We start from the raw sequence: 20394 nt of genomic DNA, 5'->3' as shown, positions 1-20394 counted from the left end.
CAGGAAACAACCAAGGTCATTTTAGTTAGTTAACTTAAAACTAACAAAAAAACTAAAACTAAAATTCAAAAACCAATTTCGTTAAAGAAATAAAATAAAAACATAAATGCATTTTACAAAACGAAAACTAACTGAAACTACATTTTATGTTTACAAAACTAATTACAATTATCGCGCAAATGTCAGTTTTAGTCTTTGGTAATTAATTTAATTCATGAGCCTTTGGGGGTGATTTTAAATGTGATTTTGAAATCATTTGTACTTGTACTCTTTTTAAATGCTTTTAGGGTGCCTTTTTTTCATGTCCCATACACTTTAAGTAGACGTATTTTGATATTAACCGCAGAAATAAGGACGTTTGAAAGTGTGTCACACAGAAGTGATGTCATCTCGCATCAGCCAATAGAAAAGCACCTTCACATGACATCGCTCGCCTAGTGCTTTTCAAATATAGCGCACAAGTAATACATTTTTTTTTAAAAACTAATACTGAAACTAACTAAAGCTAAACATTTATTAAAGAACTAAAACTAAATGTGAAAGTCGACTTTTGTTGCGCTGATTGATTGTTGTGCATGCGTCAGACGGTGCTGCGAGACGGCCTGGAGGAAATGAAGCGCTTCTTCTCGGTCAACAGCAGCTGCCGACTTCCTCTCAATCCAGCGCTGCTGGTGCGGGGGATCCACATCCAGGTGAGTGGGGCGCTGTCCGTCCGTCCATCCGTCCGTCCGCTCCGGGCCCACGTCGCTGACCGCTGTGTCTGGCCCATGCGTGTCAGGCGTGCTCCTTTTTCAACTCCAACGCCGTCCCACTGAAGTTGTCCTTTCGCAACGTGGACCCGCTCGGCGACGACATCAGCGTCATCTTCAAGGTCAGGACGCCGCCGTCGCCTTTGCATGGATGCTCTTTCCCTCTTACCGTTTCCTCCTTTCAGTCATTTTCATTTCACATTATTCTTTTGCTTTCATTTTCTATTTATTCAGAATTGCCTTGTTTTGTTTGACTTTGTGTTTTTAGTGTTGTCTGAATCATTTTATCATATTTTGATTTTTTTTTTATTAGGGCCCGAGCAGCGACCGCTGCGAGGTCCCTATTGTTTTTGTAAAAATTCTTCTTCTTCTTCTTCTTCTTCTTTATTCTCTGCAAACGATCGCGATTTTGGGTACCTAAACATTCACGAAAACTCACCAAACTTTGCACACTCCTCAGGCCCGGCGAAAAATGTGATATTATGAAGTCGTCATAACAACGTGACTCTATAGCGCCACCTAGCATAGAAAAATAAAAACCAAGCCCGGCACATTTGAGCTAGACTCTAGCTCAAACGAATTCCCTCATTCCCTACACGTGCTACACGTGCCTGCCAATTTTCATTGATCTAGCTGCTAGAGCAATGAAAATTGGCAGGCACGTGTAGCACCCCGAGACGCACAAAAAAGTCTATTGGGACCATGTAGCTAAAATGTACAGGAAGTGAGCTATGAATTTTTTAATGTCCGAATTTGGCCTATTTTGGCACTTTCACTGTGGTCATGCTTTTTCCCCCTTTGCAAACATTTTTCATCCAATTGACTTCAAACTTGGCATTTATCATCTCAAGACCTGAGAGAACAACTGGGCAAAACATCTTGCTTTTTCGAAATACTATATGACGGGGGCGGGGCATCAAATATTGCCTTTAAAATTTCACTTGTCCAGAAAGAGCAAATGCTTAATAACTCCCATGTTCAAGCTCCAAAAAATCTCTAACTTCTCAGGCAACCTAATAGTCACAGCCTGAAAACATCTATATGATAAAATTCAGTTATACATATAGCGCCACCTAGTGGTAACACTACGTGTCATACTTTGCTTTTAGCTACTGTGCTGAGCTCGTTGAAGGGATCCAGTTTAAAATTGGTCAGAAACGCCTTAAGATGTTGATCATGCCCCACACCGAATATTGTAACTTTTGGCCAAAGGGCGTGGCCGCTACGGTGACGCAAAGTCTGAAGATTTTTCGTGACAATAAAAGCTGCATTAACTTGACCCAGATGATCCTATCTTCTCAAAATTTCACACATTTGATGAGAGTCCAGCCCTAAAGATATCTGCGAACTTATATTTCATCTTACTGATAGCGCCACCTAGTGGCAATTTTTTTTCTTACGAATTTTCTTCTACGTTTTTCTCCAAACACGTTAACTGGACCTACCTCATATTTGCTCAGATGAGGGTTTCGGCCTTCACAATGTCACAACACAAAGTTTGTGAGTTTTCGCAAATTGCTGTGGGCGTGGCTAAGCGCTGTTCGCCAAGAAAACAACGCCAGTTTTGAGGGTCTAAACATGCACAGAAACTCATGAAACTTGGCACACACATCTGGCCTGGTACAATGAGCAATATTTTATTGTTGATTGTGCTATTTTTGAAAAAAAGACTCAGTAGCGCCCCCTAGAAATTTTTAACGAAGCAGCCCCGGTTGTACGTTTAAGCAAGAACAAGGAATATTTTTAGGTGTATGAGGGAGCCCAACACTTACAAAAAAAGTCTCTTGGACCCATCTGCTAAAATGAACAGGAAGTGAGCTACGAATTTTTGAATGTCCCATTTTTGACGATTTTTGCACATTTACAGGGGGCATACTTTTGCCCACTTCTCCTACACGTTTCGTCCGACTGAGTTAAGACTTGACCTGGACCATGTCAAGACCTGAGCCAACGACAGGGGGAAAAATCTTGACTTTTCGAAATACTTTATGATGAGGGCGGGGCATCAAAATTTGTGTTTCACACTGGAAAAGGATATGCTTAATAACTCCCATGCTCCAAAAAATCCCAAACTTCACATGTATGTTTATAGTCAAGGCCTGAAGCTATCTATATGACAACATTCAGTTATATATGCAGCGCCACCTAGCCCTTGAGGCATGAAAAAAAATACCCCACATACGGTATTTTTACAAAAATTGTAAACTCATTCTCAGTTTGATAACTAAGTCATTTATGAATATTCTTTTACTTTCCACCACTCAAAATGTTCACTGGCAACAGACCGATCCAAACATATGTATTTTTTATTTATTTTTATTTATTTTTGATAGCCTCTATGGACGTTAAAAGCAGTATCGTGAATGAAGGATATGCTTAATAACTCCCCGGTAGATGCTTAAAAAAAATCCCAAACTTGACATGTATATTTATCGTCAAGGCCTGAAGGTATCTCTATGACAAAATTCAGTTATAAATACAGCGCCACCTAGTCCTTGAAGCATAAAAAAAAACAAAAAAAAAAACACTGACGGTATTTTGTACAAAATTGGTGAACTCATTGTAAGTATTATAACTAAGTCATTTATGAATATTCTTTTACTTTCCACTACTCAAGATGTTCAATGGTATCAGACCGATCCAAACATATGTACTTTTTTATTTTGCTTTATTTATTTTTGATAGCCTCTATGGACAATAAAAGCAACATCGTGCAATCAGTACGAGCAATGATGGGTATATATACTTTCAGGTCAACTCATTCCCTAAAAATAAAAAAGGACGCTGATTTTTGCAGATCTTAACAATCACCAAAACCCATTGAGCTTGACACACATCAAACCTGGCAAAAAAAAAATCCACATGTAAAGGTTTATCATGCCATGTTAAAAGAAATTTTGCTCCTAATGTGCCAGTACTCCAATGTGCGAGTACCCCAACGTGCAAGTACCCAAACGTGCAAGTACCCCAACGTGGCCCGGGCTGCGAGGGCCCTTTATAGCTGCTCGCAGCTCTCGTCTTCTTCTTCTTCTTCTTCTTCTTTATTCTCCGCAAACGATCGCGATTTTGGGTACCTAAACATTCACGAAAACTCACCGAACTTTGCACACTCCTCAGGCCCGGCGAAAAATTTGATATTATTAAGTCGTCATAACAATGCGACTCGATAGCGCCCCCTAGCGTAGAAAAATAAAAACCAAGCCCGGCACGTTTGAGCTAGAGCAACAAAAATTGGCAGGCACGTGTAGCACCCCGAGACGCACAAAAAAGTCTATTGGGACCATGTAGCTAAAATGTACAGGAAGTGAGCTATGAATTTTCTTATGTCCAATTTTGGCCTATTTTGGCACATTCACTGTGGTCATGCTTTTTCCCCCTTTGCAAACATTTTTCATCCAATTGACTTCAAACTTGGCATTTATCATCTCAAGACCTGAGAGAAAAACTGGGCAAAACATCTTGCCTTTTTGAAATACTATATGACGGGGGCGGGGCATCAAATATTGCCTTTAAAATTTCATTTGTCCAGAAAGAGCAAATGCTTAATAACTCCCATGTTCAAGCTCCAAAAAATCTCAAACTTCTCAGGCAACGTAATAGTCACGGCCTGAAAACATCTATATGATAAAATTCAGTTATACATATAGCGCCACCTAGTGGTTACAATAAATGTCATACTTTACGTTTTTAGCTACTGTGCTGAGCTTGTTGAAGGGATCCATTTGAAAATTGGTCAGAAAAGGCTTAAGATGTTGATCATGCCCCACACCGAATATTGTAACTTTTCGCCAAAGGGCGTGGCCGCTACGGTGACGCAAAGTCTGAAGATTTTTTGTGAAAATAAAAGCTGCATTAACTTGACCGAGATGATCCTATCTTCCCAAAATTTCACACATTTGATGAGAGTCCAGCCCTAAAGACATCTACTGACTTATATTTCATCTAACTGATAGCGCCACCTAGTGGCAATTTTTTTTATTACGAATTTTCTTCTACGTTTTTCTCCAAACACGTTAACTGGACCTACCTCATATTTGCTCAGATGAGGGTTTCGGCCTTCATGATGTCACAACACGAAGTTTGTGAGTTTTCGCGAATTGCTGTGGGTGTGGCTAAGCGCTGTTCGCCAAGAAAACAACGCCAGTTTTGAGTGTCTAAACATGCACAGAAACTCATGAAACTTGGCACACACATCTGGCCTGGTAAAATGAGCAATATTTTATTGTTGATTGTGCTATTTTTACAAAAATGACTCAATAGCGCCCCCTAGAAGTTTTTAACGAAGCAGCCCCGGTTGTACGTTTAAGCAAGAACGACGAATATTTTTAGGTGTATGAGGGAGCCCAAGACCTACAAAAAAGTCTCTTGTACCCATATGCTAAAATGAACAGGAAGTGAGCTACGAATTTTTGAATGTCCCATTTTTGACAATTTTTGCACATTCACAGGGCGCAGACTTTTGCCCACTTCTCCTACACGTTTCATCTGACTGAGTTAAGACTTGACCTGGACCATGTCAAGACCTGAGCCAACGACAGGGGGAAAAATCTTGACCTTTCGAAATACTAAATGATGAAGGCGGGGCATCAAAATTTGTGTTTCGCACTGAAAAAGGATATGCTTAATAACTCCCCGTTACATGCTCCAAAAAATCCCAAACTTGACATGTATGTTTATCGTCAAGGCCTGAAGCTATCTCTATGACAACATTCAGTTATATATGCAGCGCCACCTAGCCCTTGAGGCATAAAAAAAAAATACCCCACATACGGTATTTTGTACAAAAAATGTAAACTCATTCTAAGTGTGATAACTAAGTCATTTATGAATATTCTTTTAGTTTCCACCACTCAAAATGTTCACTGGCATCAGACTTATCCAAACATATATATATTTTTATTTATTTTTGATAGCCTCTGTGGACATTAAAAGCAATATTGTGAATGAAGGATATGCTTAATAACTCCACGGTACATGCTCCAAAAAAAAATCCCACACTTGACATGTATGCTTATAATCAAGGCCTGAAGGTATCTCGATGACAACATTCAGTTATAAATACAGCGCCACCTAGCCCTTGAGGCTTATATAAAAAAAAAAACCACAAATGGTATTTTGTACAAAAAAATGTAAACTCATTCTAAGTGTGATGACTAAGTCATTTATGAATATTCTTTTAGTTTCCACCACTCAAATTGTTCACTGGCTTCACACCGATCCAAACGTATGTACGTTTCCATTTTGTTTTATTCATTTTTGATTGCCCCTTTGGACAATAAAAGTAACATTGTGCAATGAGTACAACGAGCGATGATGTATATATACGCTTTTACAAAAAATACCAATCAGGGCAACTCATTGCCTAAAAATAAAAAAGGACGCTGATTTTTGCAGGTCTTAACAATCACCAAAACCCGTTGAGCTTGACACACACTGGCAAAAAAAATATTCTACATGTAAACGTCTATTATGCCATTTTCAAAGAAATTTTGCTTCCAATATGCCAGTACCCCAACGTGCCAGTACCCTAACGTGCAAGTACCCCAACGTGCAAGGACTCCAACGTGGCCCGGGCTGCGAGGGCCCTTTATAGCTGCTCGCAGCTCTAGTTATTATTATTATTCTTCTTTTTCTTTGTTATTATTCTTTTCCGCAAACAACCACATTTTTGAGGCACTAAACATGAACGAAAACTCACCAAACTTTACACGCAGATCGGGCCTGGCGAAAAATTTGATATTTTAAAGTCGCCATACATGATAACAGAAAAATGGCTCTGTAGCGCCACCTACATAGGTTTAACGGATCCCTGTCCCGCTACGATTGTCCTATGGCTACGAAAATTGTGTGGCACCTGTAGCACATCCAGATGAACAAAAACCTCTTTGATATGTGTACCCTAAAATAGACAGGAAGTGAGGTATGAGTATTTGAATGTCCAATTTTGGCCCATTTTTGCACATTTACAGGGGTCATACTTTTGCCCGCTTCTCCTACACGGTTAACCCGATTGACTTCAAACTTGGGCTGTACCATCTCAACACCTGGGAACACATCATGGTAAAAAATCTAAAGTTTTTGACATACTATATATGACGGTGGCGGGGCATCAAATTTACAGTTTCAAAATTCTTACTTTAGCATATGGTTCAAAAAGAGTTTTTTGTACCTTGAGGTCTGTTACATATGTCTTCAAATGTTGGTAACTCTAGGTGAAATGTACAGCCGGGAATGCTTCATTAAATAAGAATTTTGAAACACAAAATTTGATGCCTCGCCCTTGGCGGACTTCCTGTTAGGTTTAGCATATGGCACCAACAGGCTTTTTTGTAGATCATAGTCTGCAGCAAGACATACATAAACATACATAAACACACATGAACAAGTTTTTTTGGGGAAAAAAAGGTGCTTACATTATACAATTCAGAGATGCGTGGAGAGAAGCAAAAGAAAACGAAGCACGTCAGTCACGTTCGGCGGTAAATCTTGGTGCGTTCATTGACTACTCACACAGTTGGATATTTCAAACATACATAGAAAAACTCATTCAATGTATCAAACAGAAATAAATACTACGTGAGCACTGTAGAGGGTACTTGGAATAATTTATTGTGATATAATTAGGGCCCGAGCAGCGACCGCTGCGAGGTCCCTATTGTTTTTCAAGGAATTCTTATTATTCTTCTTCTTTTTATTTGTTATTATTCTTTTCCGCAAACAATCACATTTTTGAGACACTAAACGTGAACGAAAACTCACCAAACTTTACACACACGTCAGGCCTGGCGAAAAATTTGATATTTTAAAGTCGCCATAGGTGATAACAGAAAAATGGCTCCATAGCGCCACCTACATAGGTTAAACAGATCCCTGGCCCGCTACGATTGTCCGACGGCTATGAAAATTGTGTGGCACCTGTAGCACATCCAGATGAACAAAAACCTCTTTGATGTGTGTACCCTAAAATAGACAGGAAGTGAGATATGAGTATTTAAATGTCCAATTTTGGCCAATTTTTGCACATTTACAGGGGTCATACTTTTGCCTGCTTCTCCTACACGGTTAATCCAATTGACTTCAAACTTGGGATGTACCATCTCAAGACCTGGGACAACACCATGGTAAAAAATCTAAAGTTTTCGACATACTATATGACGGCGGTGGGGCATCAAATTTAGAGTTTCAAAACTCTTACTAAACGTAGTATTGCCGGTTGTATGTTTAACCTAGAGCTACGAAAATTGGTACACATATGTAACAGACTATGACCTACAAAAAAGTCTGTTGGTGCCATATGCTAAACCCAACAGGAAGTCCGCCAGAGGCGGGGCATCAAATTTTGAGTTTCAAAATTCTTACTTAATGAAGCATTCCCGGCTGTACGTTTCACCTAGAGTTACCAAAATTTAAAGACATATGTAACAGCCCTCAAGGTACAAAAAACTCTTTTTGAACCATATGCTAAACCTAACAGAAAGTCCACCATTTTGATTTACTTTGGAACGTGTTCCCATTTTTTTGGCCATTTCATAGGGGTCCTATTTTAACGAACTCCTCTTACAGAGTTTATCCGATCATCTTCAAACTTGGTGTGATTCATCTTAAGATGTTGAAGATGAAAAGTTATTGAAAGCTTTTTATTTCGCTGCACGCTGTTGTCGTGGCATGCACTTGTTTGCAAAGGAAAAAAAATCTTCTTAATGAAGAATTCTCAGTTGTACGAAGCAGCTAGAGCTACGAAAATTTGTAGACATATGTAACAGCCCACGATGTACAAAAAAGTCTCTTGCTGCTTTGTGCTAAACCCAACAGGAAGTCCCGCAAGGGCCGGGCATCACTTTTTGAGCTAAAAAACTCCTCTTTAACGAAGCATTCCCGGTTGTACCTTTCACCTAGCGCTATGATAATTTGGAGGCATACATAAGAGCCCACGATGTACAAAAAAGTCTTTTAGAACCATATGCTAAGCCAAACAGGAAGTCCGGCATTTTGATTTACTTTGCTATTTGTAGCCATTTTTGGGGGGCCTTTTATAGGCCTCATATTTTCTACAAAACTTATCAGATTGTCTTCATTCTTTGGCATGTTTCATCGGAAGTATTGCCGGTTATACGTTTAATCTAGAGCTACGAAAATTGGTACACATATGTAACAGACTATGATCTACAAAAAAGCCTGTTGGTGCCATATGCTAAACCTAACAGGAAGTCCGCCAGAGGCAGGGCATCAAATTTTGCATTTCAAAATTTTTACTTAATGAAGCATTTCCGGCTGTACGTTTCACCTAGAGTGACCAAAATTTGAAGACATATGTAACAGCCCTCGAGGTACAAAAAACTCTTTTTGAACCATATGCTAAACCTAACAGGAAGTCTGCCATTTTGATTTACTTTGGAACATGTTGCCATTTTTTTGGCCATTTCATAGGGGTCTTATTTTAACGAACTCCTCCTACAGAGTTTATCCGATCATCTTCAAACTTGGTGTGATTCATCTTAAGATGTTGACGATGAAAAGTTATTTAAAGCTTTTTATTTCGTCGCACGCTGTTGTCGTGGCATGCACTGTTGGCAAAGGAAAAAAAAATCCTTCTTAATGCAGCGTTCCCAGTTGGACGAAGCAGCTCGAGCTACAAAAATTTGTAGACATATGTACACATTTGTCCACATATATATATTTACATATGCATGTAAAAAAATTATGTCAGGCTAAACTAAATGGTTGATTAGGCCCCGCACATTTTCACCTTACCATACCCGGTCCTCTTTGCAAAAGGTTTGAACACTCCTGGCCTAAACCTAGGTGTATACTCAAACTATGCACGCACATAAAGCCTGGAACAAAATGTGTAATTTAGAGGGTTCTTGTTTTGTTTTTTGTATTCCTTATATTTCATGTCATTATACTTGACACACTATTTTTACTACTCACTGAATCAGTTATAAGAACATTTAATTGATACAATCCAATCACATCCTAGAGAATTGAAAACACATTCAATCATGAGGTTGTTAAGACACATTTACTTCTGTAGCACTTAACCACAAACAAGTTGCGACATCCCCTGATCTAACCCTCCAACCGGGCAAGGAAAAACTTTCAGGGGTCATATTTTAACGAACCCCTCCTACAAAATTTATCCGACTGTCTTCAAACTTGGTGTGTTTCATCTTAAGATGTTTAAGATGCAAAGTAATCTAAAGTTTTTTATTTTGTAACACGCTGTTGCCATAGCAATGCATTGTTTGTCAAGTGCTGCTTTTTTTTTTTTATACACATGAAAACTCATGGAACTTTGCAAACACATCAGACTTGTCATGAACATGAATTTTCAGAGATTTATTGTGCAATTTGCAATAAATAGCGCCCTCTAGACCTTTTTATGAAGCATTTCCGATTGTATGATTATGCTAGACCTACAAAAAAGTATTATGTAGCCATTTGCCAAACCAAAGAGGAAGTCCGCTATTTTGATTTTATTTTGGGAATTATACATCATTTTTGGCCTTTTTCATTCAACTTTGCACAGACAAGGCATGGAAAAAACTAACATTTTAAATGGTCCTTGTTCCATGTAACAGTTGTCAAGTGCTGCTTTTTTTTTTTTTTATACACATGAAAACTCATGAAACTTTGCAAACACATCAGACTTGTCAGGAACATGAATTTTCAGAGATTTATTGTGCAATTTGCAATAAATAGCGCCCTCTAGACATTTTTATGAAGCATTTCCGATTGTATGATTATGCTAGACCTACAAAAAAGTATTATGTAGCCATTTGCCAAACCAAAGAGGAAGTCCGCTATTTTGATTTTATTTTGGGAATTATACATAATTTTTGGCCTTCTTCATTAAACTTTGCACAGACAAGGCATGGAAAAAACTAACATTTTAAATGGTCCTTGTTCCATGTAACAGTACCCCAACGTGCCAGTACCCTGACGTGCAAGTAACCCAACGTTGTGCTCAATAGCGCCCTCTATGCATTTTTATGGAGCATTTCCAATTGTATGATTCAAGCGATACACAACTAAAGATGACTTGACCTAGATTTGTGAAAACTGGGAGGCATACCTATTAGCTTAAGACCTACAAAAAGTATTCTGTAGCCGTATGCTAAACCTAAAAGGAAGTCCGCCATTTTGAATTTATTTTGGGAATTGCGCACCATATTTTGCGTTTTGATTAAACTTTGCACACACAAGGCTTGTCAAAAACATTTTAGATGGTCTTTATCCTATTTGACAGTACCCCAACGTGCCAGTACCCCGACGTGCAAGTACCCCAACGTGGCACGCCTTTGCTGTAGCGATGCATTGTTTGCAAAGAATTTTTTTTTTTATATGATTCAGCTAGATGTGTGAATATTGGGAGGCATACCTATCAGCCGAATACCTCGACAAAGCATTCCATAGCAATGTGAACAAACACAAAAAGCATGGCAAAACATTTACAATTTAGACGGTTTCTTATGAAACAGTACCCTAACGTGCCAGTACCCCGACGTGCAAATACCCCAACGTGGCACGGGTTGCGAGGGCCCTTTATAGCTGCTCGCAGCTCTAGTTCTTCTTCTTCTTCTTATTCTCCGCAAACGATCGCATTTTTGAGACACTAAACGTGAACGAAAACTCACCAAACTTTACACACACGTCAGGCCTGGCGAAAAATTTTATATTTTAAAGTCGCCATACATGATAACAGAAAAATGGCTCTGTAGCGCCACCTACATAGGTTAAACGGATCCCAGGTCCGCTACGATTGTCCTACGGCTATGAAAATTGTGTGGCACCTGTAGCACATCCAGATGAACAAAAACCTCTTTGATATGTGTACCCTAAAATAGACAGGAATGACAGGTATGATCATTTAAATGTCCAATTTTGGCCCATTTTTGCACATTTACAGGGGTCATACTTTTGCCCGCTTCTCCTACACGGTTAACCCGATTGACTTCAAACCTGGGCTGTACCATCTCAACACCTGGGACAACATCATGGTAAAAAATCTAAAGTTTTTGACATACTATATGATGGGGGCGAGGCATCAAATTTAGAGTTTCAAAATTCTTACTTAATGAAGCATTCCCGGCTGTACGTTTGACCTAGAGTTACCAAAATTTGAGGACATATGTAACAGCCCTCGAAGTACAAAAAACTCTTTTTGAACCATTTTCTAAACCTAACAGGAAGTCCGCCATTTTGATTTACTTTGGAACGTGTGGCCATTTTTTGGGCTATTTCATAGGGGTCTTATTTTAACGAACTCCTCCTACAGAGTTTATCCGATCATCTTCAAACTTGGTGTGATTCATCTTAAGATGTTGACGATGAAAAGTTATTGAAACCTTTTTATTTCATCGCACGCTGTTGCCGTGGCATGCACTTTTTGCAAACGAATGCACTTTTTGCAAACGAAAAAAAATTCCTTCTTAATGAAGCATTCCCAGTTGTACGAAGCAGCTAGAGCTACGAAAATTTTTAGACATATGTAACAGCCCAAGATGTACAAAAAATTCTCTTGGTGCCATGTGCTAAACCCAACAGGAAGTCCCCCAGGGGCCGGGCATCACATTTTGAGCTAAAAAATTCCTCTTTAACGAAGCATTCCCGGTTGTACGTTTTACCTAGAGTTACCAAAATTTGAAGACATATGTAACAGCCCTCGAGGTACAAAAAACTCTTTTTGAAACATATGCTAACCCCAACAGGAAGTCCGCCATTTTGATTTACTTTGGAACGTGTTGCCATTTTTTTGGCCATTTCATAGGGGTCTTATTTTAACGAACTCCTCCTACAGAGTTTATCTGATCATCTTCAAACTTGGTGTGATTCATCTTAAGATGTTGACGATGAAAAGTTATTGAAAGCTTTTTATTTCGTCACACGCTGTTGTCGTGGCATGCACTTGTCTGCAAAGGAAAAAAAATCCTTCTTAATAACTCCCAGGTATAATGCTCCAAAAAAACCATACTTGAAATGTATATTTATAGTCAAGGCCTGAAGGTATCTCTATGACAAAATTCAGTTATAAATACAGCGCCACCTAGTCCTTGAGGCATAAAAAAAATAAATAAAATGCCTCACTTACGGTATTTTTACAAAAATTGTAAACTCATTGTAAGTGTGATAACTAAGTCATTTATGAATATTCTTTTACTTTCCACCACTCAATATGTTCACTGGCATCAGACCGATCTAAACATATGTACTTTTTTTATTTAGTTTCATTTTTTCTTTATCGCCTCTATGGACAATAAAAGCAACATTGTGCAATGAGTACGAGCGATGATGTGTGTACATATACTTTTACGAAAAATACCAATCAGGGCAACTCATTGCCTAAAAATAAAAAAAGACGTTGATTTTTGCAGATCTTAACAATCACCAAAACCCATTGAGCTTGACACACTCATCACACCTGGCAAAAAAAATACAAATCCACATGTAATGGTTTATCATGCCATTTTCAAAGAAATTCTGCTTCCAATGTGCCAATACCTCAATGGGCAAGTACCCCAATGTGCAAGTACCCCAACGTGGCCCGGGCTGCGAGGGCCCTTTATAACTGCTCGCAGCTCTCGTTTCAATTGTTTCTTCTTAGTTTCTTTTCATGTTTGTGAGCGTTTCGGCTTCTGGAGTCCAAACAAACATAATACTGTCTTCCATGCATTGTTACAAAAATCTAACTCAGCTGACCTCAAATGCCAATGGGGCATAAAGACAACAGGAACATATTTTAATTTCAATGAATGCAAAATGTATGTCCATGATAAGTTGCTGAATTCCACAACTGTACTTACCTAATATCACAAAAAAAAGAAAGCAAAAAAAAAAAAAAGAAAGATGTACGTTACTTGTTAGATGATCAAAGCAATTTGTCATTGGCTAGATCTGCGTTTTTCGATATGTTTGGTGTAGAGAGTAACATAATTCCATACACCATTAAAACGTGCAGGACTGGCAGACAGACGGCCGCAGGGCTAACGACTTTGTCATTAGGTGCGTTTCCATTACCCTCAGTTTTGCGCAAAAGGCATGTTTCGCAAAAGTAAGCTGGTAATGGAAACACCGGATTTTCGAAAAAAACACTCTCAAATATCGCAAAAAAGTTTTTGCACTCTTATGAGGTGGTTTTTGAGATGTATCGAAAAAGAAGTATTTCGCAAAAGTGTAATGGAAACAGTTTTTGCGCATTAGTAGTCATGTGACACCCGCCCGGTCACAGAGGAAAGGACTGTAACACGTTCATGTGTAATTTTATTAAACTTGCAATTACTATTTGTTTTGAGAATTATTAATTTCGGTTTTGTATTTTAGTTTTACACGCTGAAGTGATTTGTATCGGCTACTGCACGTCATGAGAGAGAGGTGTAATCGAGCGAGCCCCCTTCTTGGAGAGCTTGAAATCCTGTCCTGCCATGTCTGGTTAATTTAGCAGGGAGGACGCCAGAAAACATCAAACTTTTAACAATTTGTAACCCGCCTTTTACCCAGCCTCTGCATGGGAACAACAACATTTTAGGATTACAGGAAGTAGGAAGTACGGGGCCACTCGCTTTCGTGTCGGAACTGCTTGCCTACTGCCGAGGGACACACGCAACAACACCAACACTAATTGCCTGAAGCCGCCCGATGAGCGGTGAGTGTTTTTTTAAAGCAATATAACTACACCGGGCGTCCGTCTATCGTAAACATCATGAGCACCTACTACAGAACAGCGAAGTCTCGCGAGACGGGACATTCCGAGAATTGCGCCTCAGAAGCGAAACTCTCTTCAATGGAAACACCGACAATTCGAAATTGTACTTTATCGAAATAGTACAATATCGCTTTTATTTTTGCGAAAAAGGGTAATGGAAATGCACCTATTGAGAATTTAAGTGGAAATGTGTCTATCATGCTGCCCTCACTGACAGAATGTGATCAGATTCCAGATAACAGGAATGAAATACCTACACCAGAGGCACAGCAACTCATCCTCATCTACGCCCGATAGCATCACAGATTCCTCCTCTAGACCCATCAGCTGACATCCTCCTCCTTTTGGGCAGGGATATAATTAGAGCACACAAGGTCCACAATCAGGTAAATGGCCCCAACGATGCACCTTACGCTCAATGTCTGGACTTAGGATGGGTGATCATAGGAGACGTTTGCCTCTCAGATGCACATAAACCAACAGTGAACTCCTTCAAAACAAACATTCTCAACTACGGACGGCCCAGCTTCCTCACTCCTTGCACGAACACTATCCACACCAAAGAGAAGTATATAGATAAATTCTCCCTCCGTGACAATGCACAAGATGAACTGAGTAAACTCCTTTTCAAGTTGACCCCCAATGATGACAAAGTGGCTTTTTCAGTAGAAGATGCAACATTCTTAAATGTTATGCATAATGAGTTTACAAAATATGAGGCTAATAATTAGGTAGCCCCACTTCCATTTCGTCCCCATAGACAGCGTCTGCCCAACAACAGGGAGATTGCTCTCAGTTGTCTGATGTCATTTCGCAAAACACTAAAAAGACAAACTGAAATGAGAGAACATTATATCGAATTCATGGGAAAAAATCTTCAGAAAGGGTCACGCAGAACCTGCCCCACCTCTCACCCCCAAGCAGGAATGCTGGTATCTCCCAAGCTTTGGTGTATACCACCCACAAAAACCTGGAAAAATCAGAATAGTATTTGATTCAAGTGCTCAATGTGATAATGTCTCTCACAATGATGTTCTGCTTTAAGGGCCAGACCTCAACAACAGTCTGGTGGGAGTGCTGATGCGTTTCCGGTCCGACCCTTACGCAGTCATGGCAGACTGTTCCACAAATTTTCCACAATTTCATGGTCAGAGAAGATCACCGGGACTATCTCCGTTTTCTCTGGTTCCACGACCTTGATGAAGAAGTGGAGGAATTCCGGATGTGCGTGCACGTGTTCGGCAACTGCCCATCACCATCAGTTATTATCTATAGACTGAGGAGGACAGCTCTAGAGGTGAAAGTGAGTATGGTGAAGGTGAGAATTTATTTAACGTCACTTCTATGTGGATGGCGGACTGAGCTCATTCTCATCCACAGACGAGGCCATTGATGTACTTAGTAGAACTTAGAAAATGCTCGCTCCGTCTAATATTCGTTTGCACAAAATCTCATCTAACAGTCCTGACATTACAAAAGCATTCCCAAATGAAGACCTCTCTACTGGTATGCAGGGCCTGGACCTAGGGCAAACATTGCCACCCATACAGCGAAGTCTAGGCTTGGGTTAGGATTTGTCCACAGATCTCTTTAAGTTCCAAGTAACAATAAGTGAACGGCCATACACCAAACGAGGAGTGCTGTCAGTCGTTAACAGTGTGTTTCACCCCCTTGGCTTCGCAGTGCCCATCATTATCGAAGGCAGAGCCATACTAAGAGAAATTTCATCTGATGCCAGTGATTGGGACACTGACCTACCAAAAGAGAAACAGAGAAATGGCAAAAATGGAAAAACTCACTCAAATATTTGCAGCAACTAGAGATTCCTAGAATGTACACCCCGATTCCCTTGTCCGAAGCACATACAAAAGAGATCATTGTGTTCTGTGATGCCTCCACGAAAGCTGTGGGCGCTGTTGCCTACCTCAAGCTCACGACTGCAAACTGTCACAGTGAAGTTGGCTTCCTCCTGGGCAAAGCAAGATTTGCTCCAAAGCCAGACATCTCTATACCCAGGTTGGAACTTTGTGCAGCAGTGTTGGCTGTGGAAGTTGCTGAACTAGTTGTGGAGGAGCTGGACACCACAGTGGACGCTTTTACGTTTATGTGCATAACCGAGTGGAGCGCATTAGGCGTTCCACACACGCTCACCAGTGGCATTACGTGCCCACTCACTTAAGCCCAGCTGACCATGCCACGCGTGCGTTAGCTGCAGAGAAACTCTCTTCCTCCACTTGGCTCAGTGGGCCTGCTTTTCTAATTGGCTTTAATCAAAGCCATCAACATGAACCATTTGATCTTGTGAGTCCAGAAACCGGCACTGAAATCCGCCCCGTGAAAACTACATGTGTCACTGCTTTATCGAAAGTTACTCTTGGAAGTGCACATTTTGAAAGGTTCTCGAGTTGGAGCCTATTACTGAGAGCCATTGCTAGACTTCAACTCATCATCAAATCCTTCCAACACAGCACAGACAACACATGTCATGGACGATATGAAAACCACCTGGATGAAAAGCACCAAAGTCAAGCCAAAGTCACAATCGTCAGAACTGTACAAAGAGAGCTCTACGCAGAGGAAATGAGGTGCATCGATAAAGGTGAGCCAATCAAACAATCAAGTCCACTCAGCAAACTATGTCCATTTATTGACACAGATGGGATCCTTAGAGTTGGTGGCAGACTGAAAAGAGCACATTTGACGTCGGATGAAACACACCCCATGCTAATTCCTGCAAAACATCACCTTGCCCTACTTATAATCAGGCACTTTCACGAGACTGTATACCACCAGGGCAGAAATTTTACTGAAGGGTCAGTTAGGGCTGCAGGCTTTTGGATTGTAGGGGGGGGGGGAAGAGCAGCGAGTAGCGTGATATTCAATTGTGTCACGTGCCGCAAATTAAGAGGAAAACACCAAGGTCAAATCATAGCGAACCTTCCTGCAGACAGATTATCCACCGACCCGCCTTTCTCACACGTAGGTCTTGATGTGTTCGGCCCATGGTCTGTTGCAGTCAGAAAAACACGTGGAGTTCAGGCAGATGCAAAAAGGTGGGCAGTCGTCTTTACGTAGATGAGCACGCGTGCCATACACATTGAGTTAATTGAATCGATGGACACATCATCATTTATTAATGCATTGCGTCGCCTTTTCGCAATCAGAGGAGCAGCCAAACTACTCAGGTCCGACTGTGGCACCAATTTTGTAAGTGCCTGTAGAGAGCTAACAGGACTGTAATAACCCCAAAATTAACTCCTTCCTCAAAGACAACCACTGCACATGGGAGTTCAACCCCCCTCATGCATCATATGGCCGGATCCTGGGAACGAATGATTGGAGTCACACGTCCTATTCTGGATGCAATGCTCTTGGAGTACAAAAATTCAACACTCACGCATGAGGTCTTGGTGACATTCATGGCCGAAGTGACTGCCATAGTTAATGCACGACCGCTTACAACAGTTTTCACGGACCCACGAAATCCAGTCATCCTAACACCTGCTATGCTGCTCACACAGAAAGTTGGTAGGCTATTCCTCCGATACCACCCAGTCAATTTGAAGCCCGTGACTTATTCAGAGCGCAGTGGAGACGTGTGCAGTATCTAGCTAACGTCTTTTGGAGCCGGTGGCAAAAAGAGTACATCGCTGGACTCCAGGAACGTCGCAAGTGAAAAATAGTGAAACCAAATCTGCAACCAGGAGATGTGATCCTGTTGAAAGAATGCTTTGAGCATAGGAATGAATGGCCACTTGGACTTGTCACAAAGACTTTCCCCAGTGAGGATGGACTAGTCAGGAAGTTGAGGTGAAAACATTTCGGAAAGGGGAACACAGGTTTTACCTACGCCCTGTTAGTCAGGTAGTGTTGTTGGTGTCTAAAGACAACGCATAGAAATAGTCATGCTATTCTTTGTTGTATTTTCCATATGTCATTTTTTGAGTTAAAATGATGACATCTTACAGACGTCAGGCGGGGAGTGTTCTGTCCCTCATATGACAGTAAATTGAGTCATATTGTCAATTTTTGTTATGTAGAAATCGTATGTTCTATTTTTGCCAGTAGATGTTGCCCTTGTCATTGTGTGTTCATGTGTTTGATTTTGTGAAGTGAAGCGGAGCCGCCTACTGGCGAAGCAATGTAAATAGCAGCTATGCTTTTGAGGATCTGCACACGCAATCACAGCATGGGAGGAAACGCAAGAATTTCCTCTAGTCTCACCATTGTTTTTTATTTCGGAGCCTTGGCAGAGCATTATCTGTAAGTCATAACGCTGTGACGTATTTGTGTTTGTGATTATTTTAGGTTTCTTGGTGGTGAACTTTCTTTGAAAAGGCAGTGACTCGATGCTATTAGCCATTAGTTGCTAACCTGCGCTAAAGTTATTGTTAGCCTACTTGTGTTAAGCTGACGTTAAATGGTATTGCTCACACTGTACACTTATTTGTAGACAGAAGCATTTATGTTTTGTTTTAATCTGTATGTTGCAGTTTCACAAATAGGAAAGAAGGAAGTAAAGAGCCACGACTACAGCAACTATGTGTCTTTATTTATGGAACTTTTTCACATATTTAGCTCGCTGCCTAAGTTGCGCTAACTGAGGGCAGAAGACAACTGATAACAGTTGTCTTGACAAAAGGTTGACCCAGTAGCAGTAGCATGCCAAAACCACTAAGGACTGCAAGACCTGGGGTCAGAACACCACAGATGGCCGGACATTGTCCAACCTAATAAAATAAAAAATATCTATACATTTTAAAGAGACTTCTTCAGTGTAAAACATTTGTGTCAATTCCAAATTTCTGTAAGTAGTTTCAATATATTAAAAAAAAAAATAAAATCTGTCGATGACCTCCAGCATGATAGAACACAAAACGTGTTGGCAATGGCGTAGGTGATAGAGAATAAATTGATCACCGACGATGAAGATTTCTCAAATTCCCACTGCATCGACATGGAGGTAGAGTATGTTAGGTATAAAGGGAAGACATATACAGTAATAAGGTTCTGCTCTTGTGAAACAAATCAAAGAAATGCAGCACAGGGCTGCATAAAAAATGTCGCTTTTACAAAGTGCCATTATTATTTTTGTAACAACCAATGTAGGTGACTATCCGTGAACAATTTTAGCCACCAAGAGGCTGAAACGGGGGAATCCCTACCTGCTAGACGCGCTGGCTGTCCACATGTGCACTTTCTCGATCGCTCCAACGGCTGCACCCATATCCGTTGCACTTACCGTGGAGCGCAATCTTGTGGATGGTATTGATGGTCGTTGATATGTTCAATATGTTCAATTAGTGAGCTCCATGTGTGTTCCAAAATAACAATGTGCCTATATGTGCGTTTGTGCGTGCCGTCAGCAAAAAGTTGGCTCTCCCCACTCTCACCCTCTGACAGTTCAAAGGAAAAAGGAACCCCTCCACCAAGTGAACAGCTGATTTATCACCTGTGCTGACCAACCACACCCATACCTGCTGACCAACCACACCCATACCATGTGACAGACATCCAATATACCAATCACCAATTCACCAAAAAATACTCTTCAGTGTGTGCCACAAAGCTGGCATCTACATTCCGGCCCCTAATTATTACAATCGCTACATAGAGCTATGTAATAATTACAGATATGCTACTGAACTAAGAAAGTTCAAATAAAAATAAATATATAGAAAAATATTACAAAAGTCCTTTTTTTTTTCCTTTTATCCATTTTTTTTTGTCATTTTTTGTTTGTTTCAAATATCCAATAATTAAGTCCATAGATATGTGAAGTACGCAAAGGTTCCTTCAAGGTCCAATCCTGTGATTCCAATTTAGTCAAAACAGATTTCAAGTTTGTTCCAATTCCTGAAGCAGACAGATCTTTGTTACAGGCCTACAAAGAGTAACAGCGCTGACGTAGTCTTGCTAACACATGGTTCCTGCCACCATGGC

At 40.4% G+C, this 20394-nt stretch overlaps 1 protein-coding gene across 1 annotated transcript in view; it reads left to right on the top strand.

Moving 5' to 3' along the window:
* Nucleotides 1-860, top strand: part of LOC144008276 (phosphatidylinositol 4-phosphate 3-kinase C2 domain-containing subunit beta-like) — a 51059-nt gene extending 50199 nt beyond the window's left edge. The window contains exons 7-8 of the mRNA XM_077508258.1: nt 585-692; nt 779-860. Coding sequence (XP_077364384.1) covers nt 585-615 — 31 coding nt within the window. The 3' untranslated portion in view covers nt 616-692; nt 779-860. The remainder of the gene's footprint in view (nt 1-584; nt 693-778) is intronic.
* The last annotated feature ends 19534 nt before the right edge of the window (nt 861-20394 follow it).

Source organism: Festucalex cinctus, chromosome 1 (assembly GCF_051991245.1).
Source record: "Festucalex cinctus isolate MCC-2025b chromosome 1, RoL_Fcin_1.0, whole genome shotgun sequence".
In the NCBI taxonomy this organism is placed as follows: domain Eukaryota; kingdom Metazoa; phylum Chordata; class Actinopteri; order Syngnathiformes; family Syngnathidae; genus Festucalex; species Festucalex cinctus.
The sequence above is the reverse complement of the archived record's forward strand: the minus strand, read 5'-3'. Positions and strand labels throughout refer to the sequence as shown.